General features: G+C 35.2%; 1 protein-coding gene across 1 annotated transcript; it reads left to right on the top strand.

Annotated features, from left to right (window-relative positions):
* Positions 1-984: 984 nt before the first annotated feature.
* LOC110315172 (vomeronasal type-2 receptor 116-like) lies at positions 985-21,459 on the top strand (the record flags this gene model as incomplete). Its single annotated transcript, XM_021189300.1, has 6 exons — positions 985-1,065; positions 9,550-9,608; positions 13,315-13,606; positions 14,179-14,988; positions 16,693-16,920; positions 21,336-21,459. Coding segments are annotated over 6 exons (1,594 nt in total), but the record flags the coding sequence as incomplete, so codon positions are not given.
* Positions 21,460-21,629: the final 170 nt, after the last annotated feature.

A 21,629-nucleotide genomic window follows, 5' to 3' on the forward strand; every position in this document is an offset into this window, starting at 1 on the left:
GCCATCTGGTGATCTCTGGAGTTAGTTGTTATAGTTGTCTCTGGTTGGAGCTTGTTCCTCCTGTGATTTGGTTACTCTCTGTCAGCAATTCTGGGAGTTTTATACAAGATAGGGTATATGAACAGACATACATTAATATCTACTAAGCTTCGTTCAAACCCCTAACTAAACCTTTATAATACAGTGAAGGAGTACCTAGTCATTTTGAAATGGGTATTTCTGACAGTGGTCAGTACATTTTCCACATACTATGATTCATTGTGCACAAGCACAAGCATCATGATTACAATGAAAACAAATGACCAAGTGCTTTAGGGTGGCTAGAAATATATACATCAACATTGGTGTTTCAATTTACCTGTTTGTAATGGAATTTATTTTCTGATTTTTTTATTAATTCATTTTGCAATAATTTAATGCAAAATGTGTTTTTTTAGCTAAAAAGTACCTTGGCAGAATAAACAACAGCAAGGCAAGCATGGGAACTTCAAGCAAAAGTATTTTAGACATAAAATGAATACTGAATATTTGATGTATTTTATATAGTGGTATTTGTAAAACTATAATTTTTTCAGTGAAATATTGCTAGTCATGTTACAAGTTACATGGATATTGGGTAAATATTAAATCACGAAAAAACCTAACTACAAAAGTATAGTGGTTTTGGTTTAAGATCATGGAAATTCACAAAATAACATCCCAATAGGACAGTGGTAGTGAAAATACATGCTAATAAATAAAAAAGCAAGTTCTTTATATAAATATGAAATTAATATTTGTAACATTGTGAACATCCTTGTATCCTCCATTTAGTCTTCTTTCTTGCTTTTCTATAATCGGTACTTCAAAGCTCATGTCCACTTATACTTGGGAACATGCCATGTTCATCTTTCTGGGGCTGGAAAACCATGATAGGGCTAAGTTTTTCTAATACCAAATTCTATTCTGTCATTTTTTAATCATTTTATTTGATTGTATTTTCAGATGATCTCCACCTTCTTGGTTACCGCTCCACCAACACCCCATCACATCCCCAAACATATCCTCACCATTGTGACTATGAGGGTACTCCTGTACCCATTTACCCATGCCCAACTCACCCCTCTAGCATCATCCTATGCTGGAACATGAAGACTCCCTCCCCTCTCACTGATGTCAGATAAGACCATCCTCGGCTTCATATGTATATGTATATTTGACTCCCTCCATATACACCCTTTGGTTGGTAGTTTAGCCCTTGGGAGATCTCGGTGGTCCAGTTAGTTGATATTGTTCTTATTATTGGGTTGTAATTCCCTTTGATTACTTCAGTCCTTCCCTTATCTCTTCCACTGAGGTCCCATGACTAAGGACAGTTGGGTATAAGTATCTGTATATGTGTTGGTCAGGTGCTGGTAGGAAATCCCAGGAAACAGCCATATCTGGCTCCTGTCAGCAAGTACTTCTAGGCATCAACAATAGTGTGGAAGTTTGGTGGCTGCAGAGCAGATGGATCCCTATGTGAGGTGTTCTCTGGATAGCCTATCCTTCAATCTCTGTTCCATTTTTTTCCCCTACCTTTCCTTTGGGCAGGAACAATTCTAGGTTTAAATTTTGAGGTAGGTAGATGGCAGCATCTCTCAAGTGGGTGTTGTGCTTCTCTCCTGGAGATTGTCTCTACAGTTTATATCTCCTTTCATTGAGTATTTTGGCTAAAGTCATCATCATTAGCTCCTGAGAACCTCTCACTTCCCTAGAGTCTGGGACTTTCTAGTGCCTGCCCCAGTTACCCATCCCCCTCTGCTATATGTTTCTATGCAATTTCCTGATCCACTTTACTTCTGTGTTGTACCTGTTCCTATCCCGTTTTTCCTCTCCCTCCTCTCTCCCTCTGTGGTCCCTCTCTTGGTCTAACTCATGTGATTATTTTGTTCCCACTTGTATGCAGGATTGACGCATCTTCTCACTCTTCTTCCTACTCCTTAGGCTGCATCTGGTTTGTGGGGTATATCATGGGTATTCCGAGTTTTCAGGCTAAAATCCAATTAACAGTGAATACATATTATGGACAATCTTTCATTTCTGGGTTACTTCACACAGAATATCCATTTGCCTGAGAATTCCATGAAGTCATGTTTCTAGTAACTGGATCTTAATCTGTTTGTGTAAATGTACCACAATTTCTTTATTCATTTTTCTGTTGGGAGACCTCTGGGTTGTTTCAAGATTTTGACTATTATAAATAAGACTGCTATAAACATAGGGAATCAGATCTGACTACAAAAGCCTGTACTCAACAAAATTGGAATATCTAGAAAAAAAGGGGTGATTCTCTAGACAGATACCAACTACCAAAGTTAAATCAGGATCAGATAAAATATTTAAATAGTACCATAATTATAAAGAAAAAGAAGCAGTCCTTAAAAGTTTTCCAGCCAAAAACAAAAAATCAAAAACAGGAACAAATAGGTTTTAGTGCAGAATTCTATCAGACTTTCAACGAACACCTAATCCAATACTTCTAAAACTATTTCATAAAATTGAAATAGAAGGAATATTTCCCAATATGTCCTATGAAGGCACATTTACACTGATACCTAAATCATACAAAGACCCAATTAAAAAAGAGAATTTCAGAACAATTTACCATATTAATATCAATGCAAAAATACTCAATAAAATCCACACAATTTGAATCAAAGAAGACATCAAAACCATCATTCCCCATGATTAAGTGGGCTTTATCTCAGTGATGCAGGGATGGTACAATATGAGGAAATACATCAACAAAATTCATTAGGTAAACAAAGTCAAAGCAGAAAAAAAACAAAAAACAAAAAACCCAAGACCAGTTCATCAAATGCTAAAAAAAAAATTTTTTTAAAAAAAGCGTTTTTCAAAATACAATACCCCCTCCATATTAAAAGTACTGGAGAGATCAGGAATCCAGTGTCTGTATCTAAATATAATAAGTGCACTATACAGAAAAACAATATACAAAAAAACAGTAGCCAACATCAATATAATTGGAGAGAATCTTGAAGCAATCCAACTAAAATCAAGGACAAGACAAGGCTCCCAGTCTTCCCATTTCTATTCAATATATTACTCAAAGTTTTACCCAGAGCAATTAGGCAACCAAAAGTAATCAAAGGGATAGAAATTGGAAAGAAGGAATTCATTGTATCACTATTTGCAAATGATATGACAGTTCATGTAAGTGTCCCCAAAAATCTTCAAGATGGCCCTTGTAGCAAATAAAAAATTTCAGCACAAAGGTCAGATATAATATTAACTCATATCAGTAGTCTCCTTTGACTCAAAGGAAAAATGGGCTGAAAAAGAAATTATGGAGAAGAAATTCTTTATCACAGTCACAAATAATATAAAATATCTTGATGCGACTCTAACCAAGCAAGTGAAAGATCTGTATGACATGAAATTCAAGTCGCTGAAGAGAGAAATCAAAGAAGACCACAGTAGATGGAAAGATCTCCCATGCTCATGGATTGGTAGGATTAATAAGTAAAATGGGCATCTTGCCCAAGGCAATTTAAAAATTCAACACCCATCAAAATTCCAATTCTATTCTTCACACACATAGAAAGAGTAAATCTCAAGTTCATCATGGATTAAAATAAACAAAATATAAACAACAGCAAAACAGTACAACAAAAAATCATTCTCAGCCAGTCAGTGATGGTGCACACCTTTAATCCCAGCACTTGGGAGGCAGAGGCAGATGGATTTCTGAGTTCGAGGCCAGCCTAGTCTACAGAGTGAGTTCCAGGACAGCCAGGTCTACACATAGAAACCCTGTCTCGAAAAAGAAAAATCATTCTCAACAATAGAACTTCTGGGTGGAATCACCATCCTGGACTTCAAGCTGTACAATGGAAGAATAGTGAAAAAAACTGCATGTTATTGATATGAACAGGCAGGTCGATCAAATGAAAAAAAAAGGAAGTCCCAGAAATGATCCCATACAACTATGGTCACTTGATTTTTGACAAAGAAGCCAAAATCTTTCATTGGAAAAAAACCAGCATTTTCACCAAACGGTGTTTGTTCAACTGGTGGTTGGCATGTAGAAGAATGCAAGTTGATCCATCCTTATCTCCTTGTACAAAGCTCAAATCCAAGTGACTCAAGGGTCTCCACATAAAACCAGGTATGTTGAATCAAATACAAGAGAAATAAGAAAGAACCTTAAACACACTGGCACAAAGGAAAATTTCATGAACAGTAAGTACACTAATGGCTAATGCTTCAAGATCAAAAATTGACAAATTGAACCTCACAAAATGGAAAAGGTTCTGTAAGGCAAAGGACAATATCAATAGGACAAACTGCAACCCACAGATTGTGAAAAGAACTTTCTTAACCCTACATCAGAGAAGGCTGATATCCAAAATATATAAAGAGTACAAGTTAGACTCCAGAGAACCAAATGACCCTATTAAAAATGGGGTACCAACCTAAACAAAGACTACTCAACTGAGGAATATCAAAAGGATGTTCAACATCTTTAGTCATCAGGGAAATGCAAATCAAACAACTTTGAGATTCCACCTCACACCAATCAGAATTGCTAAGATCAAATACTCAGGGTAGAACAGATGTTGGCTAGGGTTTGGAGAAAGAGGAACACTCCTCCATTGCTGGAGGGACTGCCAGCTGGTAAAACCACTTTGGAAATCAGTCTGATGGTTCCTTGGAAAAATGGAAATAGTTCTACCTGACAACCCATCTATACCACTACTGGGCCTATACAAAANTNTTGNTCATTTATGTCATTTTTAAAGAGTTGAGTAATACAACTCAGTGTAAGTTTTTCACTTTTTTATTCCATTTTTTTATTGAGGGGTATATGGATTGCTTCTGGATGCTGGCTGTTATGCATTAAGTTGCAAAGAACACAGTTGATCTAATGTCCTTGTGGTAAGATTGTGAATACTTTTGATATATGTTCAGGAGTGTTATGACTGGTTGTTGAGGCCTTTATAATCAAAATGACTATAAAAGTTTTCCATGAATGGAAGAAGGTGCCCTTTCCTTCAGCTCCTCAACAGCATCAACTGTTGCTTGTTTCTGATCTTAGCCATGCAGACATGAGTGATATGAAGTGACAGAATCGCTTTGGTTTGCATTACTCTGTTGATTGTTGAACATTTACTTAAAAGTTTCTCAGACATCTGAGATTCTTCTGTTGAGAATTCTATGTTTAGATCTGTACAGCATTCTAACTGAAGTATTTCATTTGTTAATGTCTACTTTCTTGATTATTTTAAATATTTTGGATAGCAGTTATGTGTAACTCATAGAGTTGGTGGAAATAGTTTTTGCATTCTGAAGACTACTCTTTTGATATATTGATGTTTTTGTCGTGCAAAACATTTTTAGTTTCACTTAGTTTGGTTTCATTTGGTGGTTTCCTTTTATTAACTGTGATAATGTACATTGACAGTATTATTGGTGTTCTGCTCAGAACGTTGTTTACTGTTTCAATGCACTCAAGTCTATGACCTACTTTCTCTCCTAATAGATTCAGTGTTTCTGGTTTNATGTAAATATATTTGATCCAACTGAACTTGAGTTTTATGTAATATGGTAGATGTGCATATTTTTTACATTCTATAATTACTGGAATCCAGTGAGACTTCACCATTTGTTGAAAATACTTTCTTTTTTTTTTTTTTACAATCATGTATTTTTGAAATCTTTACCTGGAATCAGGTATCCTTAGGTGTATATATATGTCAGTGTATTCCATTCGATTCTACTACCCAACCTCTCTTTTTAAGCTATTAAAATGTGGTTCTGTTATTATTGCTCTATTATACAGATTAAAATCATGGCAAGTGATACAATGGGATTTTCTTTTATTGTACATAATTGTTTTATCTAACTGGGTTTTTATTTCTACATGTGAAGTTGAGTAGTCTTCTAAGTTTTGTAAAGTATTCTGTTGGAATTTTGCTAAAGATTACACTAAAACTTGAGATTGCTTTTGGCTTAACAGCCCTTTACATTGATCCTACTGATATAACAGTACATGATGTCCTTCTGTCTTATATATTCTTCAATTTCTTTCTTCAAATACTTAATGTTTTCATTATAAATGTTTTTCAATTGCTTGGTAAGTATTACCACACATTTTTTAAACATAATTTGTGGCTGTTGTGAAGGGTGTTATATACCTAATTTCTTCCTCAGCCTGTTATTGTTGCAATATAAGATGATTAGTGATTTTTTTTTAGTTTTTTTTTCTTTCCTACAACTTTAGTGTATGAGTTTCATGATAAAGTTTGTGATTACTTATCTATATTATCATGTCATCTGCAATTTGTGATATTTTGATTGCTTCCTTTTCAATTTGAATACCCCAAAATCCTCTACTGTATTATCATTTTATTTCCAACTTTAAATACTATTTTGAATAATTCTAAAGATAGTGTACAGCTTTATCTTGTTCCTGATTTTTGAGGAATTGCTTTCTTGGATACAGGCTTGATGTAAACTGCCTTTCTTATGTGTATGTCCTTTGTATCCCTGATCTTTACAAGACTTTTATCATGAAGAAAGGCTCAATTTTGTCAAATGATCTTACAGCATCTAATGACATGATCCTGTACTTTGATTTAAATTTTTGATTATGTGGATTACATTGAGAGATTTTTGTATATTGAACAATAGCTGCATCTTGTAGACTACACATAGTTGATCATAATGGATGACATTTTGAGTGTTCCTTCAATTCCTTTTCAAGTACTTTATTGAGTATTTTTGCATCTATGGTTAGCAGGGAAATTTGCCTATAATTGATTATCTTTTTCTTTGTGGTTTTGGTCATTAAAGTGTCAGTGACATTTTAAAATGAATTGTGCAATNTTTGTTCTGGATATGTTTCAAGGAGGTTTAGCATTAGTTCTTAGAGAGTCTGGTTGAATTCCGCTCTACAAACCTCTAGCCTTCAGTTTTTGTTTTAGTTTTAGTTGGGTGATTTTAATGATGTCCATTTCCTTCAGGGCTATAGGACAATTTACTTTGCTTATCTGATTTTGATTTAACTTTGGTAAGTAGTAATTATGATGAAAATTGTCCCTTTCTTTTACCAATTGGGTGGAATATGAATCTTGAAAATAAGAACATGATTATTTGGATCTCTTTGGTAAACGTTGTTTGTCTCTTTTTGTTTCTGACTTTGGTGATTGGGGCATTTTCTTTGTGTCTTTTAGGCGGTTTTAATAAATGTTTTCCTATCTTGATGCTTTTCTTAGAGAATCAACTCTTGTTTAACATATTCTTTGTTTTGTTCTCTTTGTTTAAGTTTTAATAAATTGAGCAATGAGTTTGAGTATTTCCTGTCATACAGTCATTGGGCATGTGTTTGTTTCTTTTCCCTAGAGCATTCATATGTGCTCTTAAGTTAAATGGAGATTTTTGCAATATTTTTGATGCTAATACTTAGTGCTGTAAAGCTTCTTCTTAGCAAAATTTTATTGAGTACTATAACTTTGCATGTGATGTACATTCATTTTCATTCAATTGTACAAAACATTTAATTCCTTACTTTATTTATACATCGATTTATTATTCATTCAGTAGGGACTTGTTCAGTTTCCATAAGTTTATAAGCTGTATGTTGTTCCTGACATTGTTGTTATCATACTATATTTAGTATTTGCCTGATCATATATACTGCTTTATTCCAATTTTTTATGTATTTAGACATTCTTTGAGAAAAAGTATGTGTTAATTTTGTAAGAGTATTCTATGAGGTGCTCAAAAGAAAGTATTTTCTTTTGCATTTGGGTGAAATACATTTAGTTATCTGTTATATACATTTGGTTAATATTGCCTGATACCTCTATGATTACTATGGTTAACTTTTGTCTGGAATGAACCGACTATTGAAGAGAGTAGGATATTGAAGTGTCAGTCTACAAGTGTGTGAGGGATGGTGTGTAATTTAACCTCACTTCCCCATATTTTTATACGTATGTTAGTTTTAAGTCTATTTTGTTAGACATTAACATGTCTACCTTAGCTATCTTCTTGGATAATTTTTTGAAAATTATTTCTAGGCCTTTACTCTGATAAAATGTCTATCCTTGATGTGGAGGATTCTTTGTGTTATACAGCAAAATAGACATCTTGTTTTTGTTAGCATTTTGTTTGGTGGTATTGTTTTACAAAAAATTAAGTACAATGACAATGAGAGCTATCAATAATTAATGATTGTTAACTCTTGTAATTGTGTTGTAGGTATTGATGGTGGTGGTGATGGGTGTGTCTTTGCTTTCCTCCTTTTATTATGCTGGTATGAGATTATTTATTGCCTGAAGTTTCAGGAGTACATTTGACTTCCTTGGGTTAGAGATTTTCTACTTGTACATTTTTGTCCTTTGTCTTTCTCATGGAGTATATTGTTTCTTCTTAAATGGTGATTGGAAGTTTTGCTGGGTATAATACTCTTCATGGATATCTGTGATCTCATAGAATATACTTAAGTCTGGCCGGGCCCATTTGGGTTTTAAAGTCTCTTTTGAGAAGTCCCATACACTTGTGTTAGGCATGGCTTTATATATTGCTTGGCATTTTTTACTTGCAGTTTTAAACTTTTTGTAGTTCTTTTCTTTTCTTTTTTTTTTAATTTCATGTTTTGATTATTATATAGCAGGAAGGTTTTCTTTCCTTGTCTTTTTATATTCTCTAAGCTGCTTGAGTGTTTATAGGCATTACTTTCTTTAGGATAGGAAATTTTTATTCTAAGAACTTGATAAAATATACCCTGAATTTTTGACTTGGGCATGTTAAACTTCTATTATTTCTGTTGGTTTAATATTTGATCTTTTAATATTGTCCCAGATTTCCTGGATGTTTTTTGGTCTGGAATTTTTTAAATTTAACATCTTCTTTGAAGAATTTTATTTTATCTATGCTGTCTTCTTTGACTGAGATTCTTTCTTCTGTCTCTTGTATTCTGTTTGGCAATGCTTGTACCTGTAATTCCTGTTCACTTACCTTGATTTTCCATTACCAGAATCTCCTCATTATGTATACTCTTAGCTGCTTCCCTGTTGATTTTCTGGATTAAACAGTCTTATTCATTTCCTTCAACTCCTTATGTATTTCTATCACTTTCACATTTTTTTACTGGATTTATAAATTGCCTTCCATTTTTTATTGTTTTTTTTTTTCAAATTCTTTAAGGGACTTAATCATTTTCTCTTTATGAACCTCTGTCATCTTCAGAAAGTTGTTGTAAAGGTCATTTCCTGTGATTCATTTCTGTTGGAATATTAAGGGCTTATAAACACGTACTATAAAGAGATTGTGGGGAAGTAGTGCTGTAATGGTGCTTAGACTATTATTCACACTGTATATATTGATATCTAGGCATCTGAATTTGGACCAATTATACATATAGGTACTAACTTCTGGATTTGTCTTTCTTGGACTTTCTGTATTTTTTATTTTTCTTCCTTGGTTTCTGTACCATCTCTGGTCTTCTGGACAAAGTGCCATGTGCCTAACTTAAATCACTTCTTATTGTCTCTCTTCTAGTTGTCTGTTGCACTTCTGATGGCCTCAAAAACTTCTGATTCCTTCAAGCAGGACAGATGGTATCTTATCTGGTTTAAAGTAAAATGGGAGAGCCACCAAAATTGATAGGAGGCTTCTGTCAGAAGTGTGAAGCTTGACATGGTGACAAGTAAAGCAACATTGATGAGGGATTTGCTGTCTGTGGATGTGCAGGGTGGAAAAGCTATCTTACCTGGGGTTCAGGCAACTAGTCTGACANCTAGTCAGGTAGAAGTTTTTTTTCCAGAATTGTGGGCTTCAGTATGCAGATAAAGAGAGAAGGGAAAATTGGGGTTAAATTGGTTTCCTCCTTTCCTTTTAGGAAAAGACAAATTTAAATTTAATATACATGAAATATAAAGGAAAAATATATACATTCTGATTAATTTACAACAATGCATATAATCCTTATCTTCCTGTAAAATGTAATGTAACTGCAAAATTTCAAGAAAAATGCTGTTCTGAAGAAAACATTAAGAAACACAAAGTATACATTTACTTTACTCTTTTTTATCTTAATTGATCTATCCATTTGGATACCTGCATTGATCTATATTTCAAATAATCTAGTAAATTATAAAATATTGAACTTTTTGTCTGACAAAAACATATTCTTCATATGCTCCATGACCTGTTTCCAATCATTATTAGAGTTTCACAAAGAAAGAAATATACATTTTCTAAAAAGTAAAGTAAATTTCAAATAATATTAACATTTTGATATTTTACTTATTTAGATGAAGATGAATGATAATCTAGCAGAATAAAAGGTTTGCAATGATGAATTATGACATTTAAGAAGTATCTTCTTTTTAAAGAAATCTTTTTCTTTTATAATTGTATATATGTATGATATATGACTTTTTTCCTAAGCAGGAATTTATATATAATGTCAAAGTCTGATTGGTTTATTTTCCATATGCATATAGTGCTCTGTGTTTAGAGATTTGCATTCTTTTCTTTTATTTCTGATATATTATAAATAATAAGTTCATAATCTACAGTGTCCCTTAAAATGATAATCAGTAGATATTGTAATTCTCTCAAATTTTTCCTTTTTACTTAACTAATATTTTTTATTATTTTTATATGCAAAATGGTGACTCCCTTCCCGGCTCCACCTTGCAGATATTTTCACCACATGTGCCCTCCTCTTTGCCTATGAGAGAGTGGCCCTCTGGTATCCTCCCTCCATGGGGCAACCAGGCACTGTAGGATTAGGCACACCTTCTCCCATGAGTCCAGACTGGGCAGTGCTCTGCTACTCATGTGCTGTATGAACAGAGCAGCTCATATATGCTATTTTGTTTGTGGATATGACTCTGGGATTTATGAGGGTTCCAGCTTAGTTAATACTATTGGTCTTCCTATTAGGTGGCCTTCTCATGCATGTCTTCAGTCCTTCACATAACACTTCCCTAAGATTGAACAAGCTTATTCTAACTCCAGGGCTGTCTCCCCTTGTGATTTCCCTGTCATTTCTATTTTGACTTTTAGATCCTGAATGGTTTTCCTCATTTCCTTCTCCTGTTTGTATTTTCCTGTAATTCTTTAATGTGTTTTGGTGTTTCCTCTTTAATGGCCTCCAGCTGTTTACCCGTGTTTTCCAATATTTACTTAAGGGAGTCATTCATGTCCTTCCCAAAGTCCTCTATCACCATAATGATAAGTGATTCTAGATCTGAAACTTGCTTTTCTGGTGTGATCGTGCATACAGTACTTGCTATGGTGGGAGAACTGGATTCTGATGATGATAAGTAACCATGGTTTAAGCTGCTTCTGTTCTATGCCTACATCCTGCTATCTGATTATATCTCCTGTTACCTGTCCTCTCTATATCTGACTGGATCTATCCTTCATGAGGTTCTGGTTCTGTCAGAACTTCTCTGTGATCCTGTCATTCTGGGATCCTGGGATCCTGGGATCCTGGGATCCTGGGATCCTAAGATACTTGGTGTGTCATAGCTCCTGAGAGTGGAGCTTCTTCTGCATCTTGTGAGACTGGCTGAGGAGATGACGACCAAGGTCTGCTCAGGGCACCAGCTCAGACTGATAGGAGCGTGTGACAGTGGTCTGATAGGGTTCCTTAGTGCCCTGGTCCCACTGGTCACAGTTACTTCCCATGTTGGAACATATATTTTGTGATACACACCTCTGAACCAATGATCCTGGGCATGTTAGAGCACCTGGGAGTGGATCATCAACTGTGTGTGGGGACTGGCTGAGGAGTTGACACCCAAGGTCTGCACTTGGAGCTGCCCCAGACTGGGTACAAACTTAATAATTTCTAAGAATATTTGTGACTTTCCAGTGAATTTATTCTACTCTTTCATTTTCTTTGTGGTAGAATGATTGTATATCCAATGCTGTTGAGATCCCAAAATATAGCACAAACTTGTTTGGAATTTACAAATAAGCCTGCTTCTGCTTTTTTATGATAATATTGTAGCAATGAAGTGGGACTTTTGTATCTGCTGGTAGTATAAACAATGACATAGTCACTTTTTCATATTTGAAAGCTTAGGAGTTTTAGCTGAGCAGATTACCAGACAGATTTCAACCTCACTAATTCCAAACCTGGCATTATATCCTGGATACAGACAGCTTGGCATCTCTCCTCATCTTCATGTCCAATCAATAATGTTGGTGTCCTGCTAGCAAATCTTTCCCTTTGCTTTCTGCTTTGAATAATCCATATATCTCCTGGAAGGTTTGCTATCCCACTTTCTGCTTAGCTATTAATGATCAGATTTATATTACATCCAAAAGACAAGTGAGAAATGATGTATGTTCACAAAATATTAAACCAGTGATGGGCAATAGAAATAGCCATTCCAGGAACTGACAACTAATACAGAACTTTTCTCTCAACAAGTTTGGCAGTCAACAACCTGAAAAAATTTTACTCCAAGTACCCCTACATAGAGATTTGCCATCATGCCTGATCCTTTTCAGTGTTTTCTTAAGAACACTTTTGTGGGATAAAACACCATGCTAGAAACCGTAATAAGCTTGAGTGATTCTGAGAACCCAACAGTCATGTACACATCTGAGATGGTAGGCATCCCCCTATACCCTACTTGATTCCTTAATTGACACATGTGCCATATTTCCCACAAAAGGAAACATCACCTGTGATCATGTGTAGAAAACTAAAGTTCTTTATGCTAATGAGGAATGCAGAGTCCTTGAGGTTTTAGCCAATAAGATTGCATTCCTGGACATTATTTCTTACAAAAGGTATTTATTACATGGTCCACACTAAGAAGGTGGTATGCACCTATTTTCCAAGATGTACAAACAATAAACAGTTTGTACAAAATCAAAATCTTGCCACAGATAGATTGAAATTACTAAGTAAGTTCTTGCACAATAATCTATTGCAGGAATCTGGTGGCTTTATGAAGAATCAATTATTTTGCCTAATTTTCGATGCTGGAAGAGAAGAAAAGTGGATAACTTTAAAGAAATATACTTGATTTTATGGTTGAATTATGTTATATTTCCACATCTGCAAACCAGAGACAGCAAGCTTTCTTGGGTCTATAATTATCATGGTCCCCCTTTCAGGATCTCATTAACTACAATTGTCATAGCATACCATTTTAATTGAAAAAAATCATTGGCTGACATAAAAGTGGGGGTTCTAAGCAAACACAACCATGCAAAGTTTAGAACTATTGCATAAAAGTTGTATGTATAATTGTTATGAGTTCCCCATGTGAATGCTGTTATACTTTTCTGCAGGATGAGTGCACAAAACTATCAACTCATTTTGGCCATGTTATTTGCCATCAATGAGATCAACTTGAACTCCCATATTTTACCAAACACCTCTCTCGGATTTGAGATTTATAATCTACCATCTATTGGAAGGAACTTTCTTAGGAGTGTATTCTCTTGGCTCACAGGTTTGAGTACATTGATCCCTAATTATAACTGTAGAAAAGAAAGCAAATCCACTGCTACACTTACTGGACTAACATGGAAAACATCTGAAACAATTTGGACCATATTAGATCTTTACAAATTTCCTCAGGTGAGTAGAAGTGATGTGAATGATGGGAAGCCAAGACATTTTTCGCTTAATTTAGCTGTTTGTAAAATGAAAGGGACAGAGTTTGATTACTTAAGCTAAAATATCATCTACAAACACAAAGACTCATTGGTTCTTTTGCTGTTGTTGTTGTTGTTTTTTTTTACTTTGAAACATTATACTGGCTGATTTTGTGTCAACTTGACCCAGGCTGGAGTTATCACAGAGAAAGGAGCTTCAGTTTAGAAAATGCCTCCATGAGATCTTGCTGCAAAGCATTTTCACAATTAGTGATCAAGAGGGGAGGGCCTATTGTAGGTCATGTCATCCCTGGGCTGATAGTCTTGGGTTCTATAAGAAAGCAAACTGAGCAAGCCAAGGGAAAGTGCCAGCAACATCCCTCCACGGCCTTTGCATCAGCTCTTGATTCCTGACCTGCTTGAGTTCCAGTACTGACTTCCTTTGGTGATCAACAGCAATGTGGAAAGTTTTATAATTTCTTTTTGTCTTTTAAGACTAACACATTTTGAATGGCAATTCTTGTTCTCCATTTTAACATTTTGTATGTCTTTCAGATTACTTTTGGGCCTTTTGATTCTGTTCAGATTGAAAGAAACCAGTTTCAATCTCTCTACCAGGTGGCCCCCAAAGACACAGCTCTGTTGTCTGGTATAGCCTCTTTGATGCTGCATTTCAACTGGAACTGGGTGGGACTGCTCATCACAGATGACCACAGAGGTGTTCAGTTTCTATCAGACTTTAGAAAGGAGCTAGACAAAAATAGAATCTGCATAGCTTTTGTGCAAACAGTATTACTTCTGGGGGAAAGCCTAAAACGTTTGCTAAGTGAAAATCATATCCGCTCTCTAGAATCATCATCAGCAGATGTGATTATAATTTATGGACCCACTGATTTTATATTAACTTTAATAGAAAGTACATATAGAAAGTACAAAATGGAAAAAATTTGGGTTATGAATTCAAAATGGTTTTGCGCAAACTTGGAAATATATAATATGTTAGAACTATCTCATGGGGCTCTTATTTTTTCACCCCATTATGAGGAGATTGCTGGTTTCAAAAAGTTTATCCAAGAAGCCACACCTATCAAGTACCCAGAAGATATTTTTCTTCATTTATTGTGGCACTGGTATTTCGATTGCCCATTCTTCCTTTCTGAATGTAAAATATTTGAAAACTGTCTGCACAATGCATCTTTGGAATTGATGCCAGGGAATACTTTTACAATGGCCATGACTGAAGAGAGTTACAATGTGTATAATGCTGTATATGCAGTGGCCCACAGTCTGCATGAGAAGACACTCAGTCAAATACAATTTCAACCACAGGCAAATATTGATAGGACTCTGTTATTTCCCTGGCAGGTAATGTGAAATTCCTTGTATTTTAAACTCCCCAATATGACATCAGATGCTTGAAAAGCTGTCAAACTAGGTATGCCAGATTATTTTTTTCATTCAATAATCTACAACTGGTAGCATATATTTCAGTGCCTAGATATCAATGTACTTATATGTCCATAAACATGATAAGTGCACCTGTGGAAGATTGCATTTAGCAGAATAATTCTAATTGTGGTAGAAAAATATGGATATTTCTCTTTGTAAATTTTCAGAAGGAAAACCTAGGTTTTCAATGATGCACCTAACCCTAAAGAGGATTGATGTCTGGTTTCTTTCAATCTGAACAGAATCAAAAGGCCCAAAAGTAATCTGAAAGACATACAAAATGTTAAAATGGAGAACAAGAATTGCCATTCAAAATGACTCCAGCATCTCAGAGAAGAAAGTGATGGACAATAGGAATATAGGTTTTCTGAGGGATAACCTAGAAAGAAGAGCTGCAATCAGGATAGAATTAAATAACTAAACTTAAAATAATATGAATAATAGAAAAATAATTATCTAGATCCACCTTACAGAAGGGATTTAGTCAGTAAGATAACTGTAAGAAGAAAGGTGATTAGAGGGTAAAGAAAATGAAAATATTGATTAGAGAATACATTACTATAGATGAACAAGAATAATTTGTTTTTCTTTATTCTGACCTATACTTAGTAGTAGTGGGTATTCACTGTTGTCAGTTTTACTGCATCTGCAATTATCTAAAACCCAAAAGACTGCCTGTAGGATCTCCTAGAGTTGTCCTGGTATAGTTGTGTTGAGAGGTATGTGTCATGATGTTTTGGGTGTTTTCATCTTCAGATCCTGGAGAATTTTGTGTACTTTTTTATTCTTAGGAATCATAAGCACTCTCTAAGGTAGTGAAACATATAGGCCAACTGTGTCCCTCTGGATTCCATAGAAGTTATCAAAATATGTAGATCTTGGCTAAAAATTCATGTTAGACTACCCTGTCTAATTTGCTACCTGATATTATATTCTACATTGTTAAGTTTATTAAAGTCTGATTTTTTTAAACTAAACAGTATGGATACAAAACAAAGAAAATAAAGTATTCATATTGATTTTACACAAAATACATCCAATATTTCTGGATGCTATTAGAATATTTGTGTGCTGTAAATCACTCTTGATTATCCACCAAACTCAAATTAACTCATATTATATATTAAAGCTATGAAAATTTCAGAAAATATATGGAGATAGCAAGTTTTCAAAGAAGTTGAGATTTGTTTACTAAACAATTCTTGATCATTTTTCAGTATTTGGCATAATTCTAAAACAATTAAAAAATAATGGAGCAAGGTATACTCCTTTCCCGGTATTGTACAGATTCTTAGAATTATATTTAATTCCATTAGATTATAATGGTAGAAATGATGTACTTGGCATATTTTTTAAGTTGAAATATGTTTTGTGTCTAATCCTTGATAGTTTGTCACTGCTTGTCAACTTATATTCTATACAAAATGACATATACAAAAACAAATATTTAAAATGTCCTAAGCTTTCCTTTGTTCAAACCCATAGATAATTAATTAAAACAGCATTAACATGATATATTACATACTAGATACATTTACAGTCAGGAAATAACTTCTTATTTGTAATTCAGTTATGACTCTATAACTGCAATTTCATGAGAGNATTTCATAAATGTTTTAGCTTCACCCATTTCTGAAGAAGATTCAAGTGAAAAATTCTGCTGGTGATCATATAATTCTGGACTGGAAAAGGAAGGCAGATCCAGAGTATGATGTTACCAACATTTGGAATTTCCCAACAGGTCTTTCATTACTGGTGAAAGTGGGTACATTTGTTCCCAGTGCTCCCAAAGGGGCACAATTGTCAATGTCTGAATATATGATTAATTGGCCCATAGGATTTACAGAGGTGGGTATGTTTCTAATATAAGTAAATATGATATGTTTCTGGATCTAATGACTCTTGGTTGGTATTATTGACCACATCTATACACTAAAATCTATAAATGTTAAGATTTTACTGATGACTTATTCTGGTGGATGTGTTTTAAATATTTTCCAATAATGTATTAATCTTATCATTTAAAGGAGGGATATCAATTAGTCCTTTATGAGGTAATTATAATAAAAGAGTTATCAGGATATTTATATTGACTTCCTGAATCATAGGTAAATTTATTTTCAAAACAACATAAATTGCAATAACCTGACAAAAAGAATCTAAGTAGGAATAATATTTCCAAAATTCTTTCATCAAGAAAAACCAGTCAAGTATTGCACTTTAAAAAGTGCTTACACATGAGGGACTATTATAATGAGAGTGAATTTATTTCCCTAATTTATGAAAAAAAAGAGAAAGAAATTAGTGAAACAACACTCTTTAGAATAGACAATAGGTCTTTCACTATTAGTGAAAGTGGGTACATCTGCTCCCAGTGCTGAGGAAAAATTGTGTATATCTGAATATAGAATTAATTGGCCCAGAGTTGGGTACGTCTCTAATATAAGTAAGTATTGTGATTCTGAATCTAATGACCCTTGGTTGCTATTATGGACCACATCAATACCCAAGCAAATCAAAGGATCTGAATGAAAATAACCTCAAGTCTCTGAATAAAGAAACTGAAGATTTCAGAAGATAGAAAGATCTTCCATTCTCATAAATTAGTTGGATTAACCTAGTGACAATGAACTATATTTTTGACTGTTACCAAAATTACACATACTTACAAAGGGATATACAAATACAATGCAATTCCTATCTAGAGTTCCACACAATCATTTACAGACTTTGAAAGAGCAATTATCAAATTCATATGGAAGAACAACAAGCCAGGATGCAAAAAATGAACCTTGCCAATAAAATAATCTCTGGAGGAATTAACATCCTTGGTCTCAATTTGAACTACAGAGCAATAGTATAAAAACTGCATGGTTTTAGTACAGAAACAAGGTAGTTGATCACTGGAATAAAATCCATTCCCAGAAGAACACTTATAGACACTTGATTTTTGACAATAAGTTAAAGAAATATATACAGTAAAAAAAGAAAGCATCTTCAGCAAATGATTCTGGTCCAACTATATCTTCTTTGTAGAACAACGCAAATAAACCCTTATTCATCACTCGTAGTGTTTCTGCCTGCATGCAGACTGGCGCCTGTCTGCGTGGGCAGAAAACACCTTGGGGTGGGTTCGTACTGCAGAGCTAATCTTCCTGAAATAAGATGATCTGCAAGAAAGATTATTATTATTTATTGATTACACGCGGGAGAACCTAACCCTCCCCCGCATGCCCCATGTCCCATTGTCTCTGCTGAGTGTGTCTCAGTCCCAGAGCCAGCTGCATGGCTTAATGGTCCATGTCCCAATGGCGGAATGGCGCGCAGTCCGGTCCTCCACGGAGCTGTGTCCAGAAGGCGGGTCCAATCGACTAGGGACGACATTAGTGGTTGGTCCGGACGACGAGTGGGCGTTGACAGTGGGCGGTCCGAGGACACTGTGTTCTGGCTGGTCTGCTGCACTCCGGCTGATCTGGGGAGCAACCCCCAGCGTGCCTGTAAGAGGCACAACACTGCTTAGAGGGAGGACCTAACAATCACTCTTCAAAATACCCAAGTCAAAGACCTCACCATAATACCAGATACATTGAATCTAATTGAAGAGAAATTGGTGAATAGCCTTGAACCATTGGTGAAAAAGACAATTTCCTGGGTGGATCATGGAACAGTAAGTAGATGGAACCTCATGACCCTGAAAACTTTCCATAAGGCCTAGAACACTATCAGAAGAGCAAACATGGGTGCTGCTAATCTGGGAAAAGATCTTCACTAACCCTATATCCAACCGTGATCTAACATTTCAAATAATAAGGTACTCAAGAAGTTAGATTCCAAAACTTAAAAAGTGAATAACCCAATTAAAAAATGTGATAAAAAGCTACATAGAGAATTTTCAAAAGAGGAGTCTCAAATGTACTAGAATTGGTTAAAGATATGTTCAACAACTTTAGCAATCAGGGAAATGTAAATCAAAATGCCCCTGAGAATCAGTCTGACACAAACAAAATGGCCAGGATAAAAACTGAAGAGATAGCTTCTCTTAATGAGGACATGGAGAATTAGGAACACTGGTGCATTGCTGTTGAGATTGCAAACTTATGCAAGCACATAGGAAAACATTCTGGTAGTTGCTCAGAAAACTTGAAATAATACTACATAAAGACACAGATATACTGCTCCTGAGCATACACTCAAAATTGTTCCACCATATTAGGACATGTTCTCCACTATGTTTATAGAAGCCCGATTCATTATAGCCAGAAACTGAAAACAACCAGATGTACCTCAACCAAAGGAAAAAAAAGGATAAAAGAAAATGTGGTTCATTCACAAAATGTTATACTATGCAGCTATAAAAATTAGGACATTAAAATTTCCAAGAAATTGGATGGAACTAGAAAATATCCTCAATGAGGTAACCAAAAAGACATGAGTAGTATGTACTTACTTGTAAGAAATATTAGTGACTAAGAACATGATAGACATTTTACAATCTATAGACCCATAGAAACTAAACAAAGAAGGGAGGCCAAATGGAGGATACTTGAATCTTAATAGGAAGGGGTATAAAATAGTCATAAGAGGTAGATGGAGGGAGGTAACTTTTTGTGATAGGGAATGTGGTAGGAAATGGTGGTCTCAGTATCAGGTCTTAGAAGAGTCAGCAGAGATATTCAGTTAGTCAGGAGAACAAAAGGTGACCTGTACCTTCCAGGAGTGGAGGGGTTGGGGAAATCTCAAGGAAAAGTCAGAGACATGGCACTAGGAAGGCCACCATTAGTTATTGCATGTGACAATAACTAAGACCAATAGCACTGCAGTTATGGAACATAAAGAGGATACCTCAAATAGCCAAGCATTTCCAGTAGTGGAGGAATAAAGACAAGAACATAGCCACCATTTTTTGATGCAAAATTAGTCCTAGCTAAAAGAAATGCTGTGATGTTGCTGAGACTGAGAAAATGGCCAACCAGTAACTGGCCCAAGTTCAGAAGAACTCCAGGGCCAAGTATCGATCCCTGACACAAATAATGATACCTGCTATCCTTCAAAAAAAAGAACCTAGCTTAGTTGTCCTTCAGAGGCTCCACCCAGCAGCTAACTGAAACAAATAAAGAGACTCACAGCCTAACACTGGACAGAGTTACCGGACAATTATGGAAGTATTGGAGCTCAGAAATAATTAAGAACTACACAGGAAGACAAAGAGTCTTATAAACTTGATGCTTGGGGAATCTCACAGATTGATTCACAAATCAGTGTGTACTTGGGTAGTATTTAGCCTCACCCACCCCCAATATATGTAGCATATGTGCAGCTCAATATCTATATGAGTTCCTCAAGAGCTGAACTGGGGTTGTCCTTAAGCTCATAAAGCTTGAGAATTCATTCCACAACTGAGCTGCCTTTTTTGCCCAGAGAGGAAGAGGATAAGGCTAATCTTGGAGAATCTTTGTGTGCCTCGGTGGCAGGATGCACAGTGGTTGCACACACTTCCAGTAGAGAAGGGGAGGGGGGACTCTTTGGGGGTAAACCAGGAGAGGCAGCATTTGATATATAAATGGAATAAAATATTAATTAATGGAAAAAATAATTAACATCACAAATGACCTATAAAATATGTGGGGGGTGGGAGGTACTCCTAAGTTGTTTAAGAATTTCAGGTGAGAAAGACACTATTAGCATGACAGTAAACAGAAATTGTGCATGTTCTCCACTTCCATTACTTTCTCAAATTTTCTGCTTCAACTCCAGTCCTTATTTACACTGATGATAAACATTTCTGTCCACAATTTGCTACTGTCATGTTGTTTTATCACAATAAGAACCCTAACTAAGACAACTAGCTTAGACAGTCACAGTCAGTTTTCATGTGGCCTTTGATTTCAAGCCTTTGACAAAGAACAAAGTGAGTATTTCCCTTTTATACTTAACTGTATTGTTGGAAACATGTACGCAATAAAATTAATATGAAAATAGAGAATTTTTATTTTTAACATCACAGTTTGAGGGTGAAATTCCATATGGCAGAGGATTATGACAGTGCTGACTTTAGGAAATTGGGCAGGTTTCATTAAGTTCAGGAAAAGGAAAGTGTTGGCTGTCGCTGACCATTTCATTTCCACTTTCATTCTATTGCCAATGTAGTAAAAAAGCAAAGCCCAACATATTTAGATATAAATTTTACTTAATACACTTTCCGTATTATAAAATACATGCTTTAAGAGTTAAGCATTTTGTATCTTGTATTAAATATTTTTCAGACTCCTCAGTCTGTCTGCACTGAGAGCTGCAGTCCTGGATTCAGGAAAGTTGTCCTTGAGAGCAAGCCTTCATGTTGCTTTGACTGCACTCCTTGCCCAGACAATGAGATTTCCAATGAAACAGGTGAAGTACTAGTTTCTCAGAAGCTTTTTCCATTATTTCTACAGTGCTCTCACAAAACTAAGTAAAGGAAAAAAATTAGACAAGAGAACCATGTGGCCATTCCATTACTTCAGTGTAACAACTGAATCTTTTACCTGTATGTTCTCTTAAAATAACACATAGGAATGATT

This window comes from Mus pahari, unplaced genomic scaffold (genome assembly GCF_900095145.1).
Source record: "Mus pahari unplaced genomic scaffold, PAHARI_EIJ_v1.1 scaffold_11766_1, whole genome shotgun sequence".
NCBI classification, from domain to species: Eukaryota; Metazoa; Chordata; class Mammalia; order Rodentia; family Muridae; genus Mus; species Mus pahari.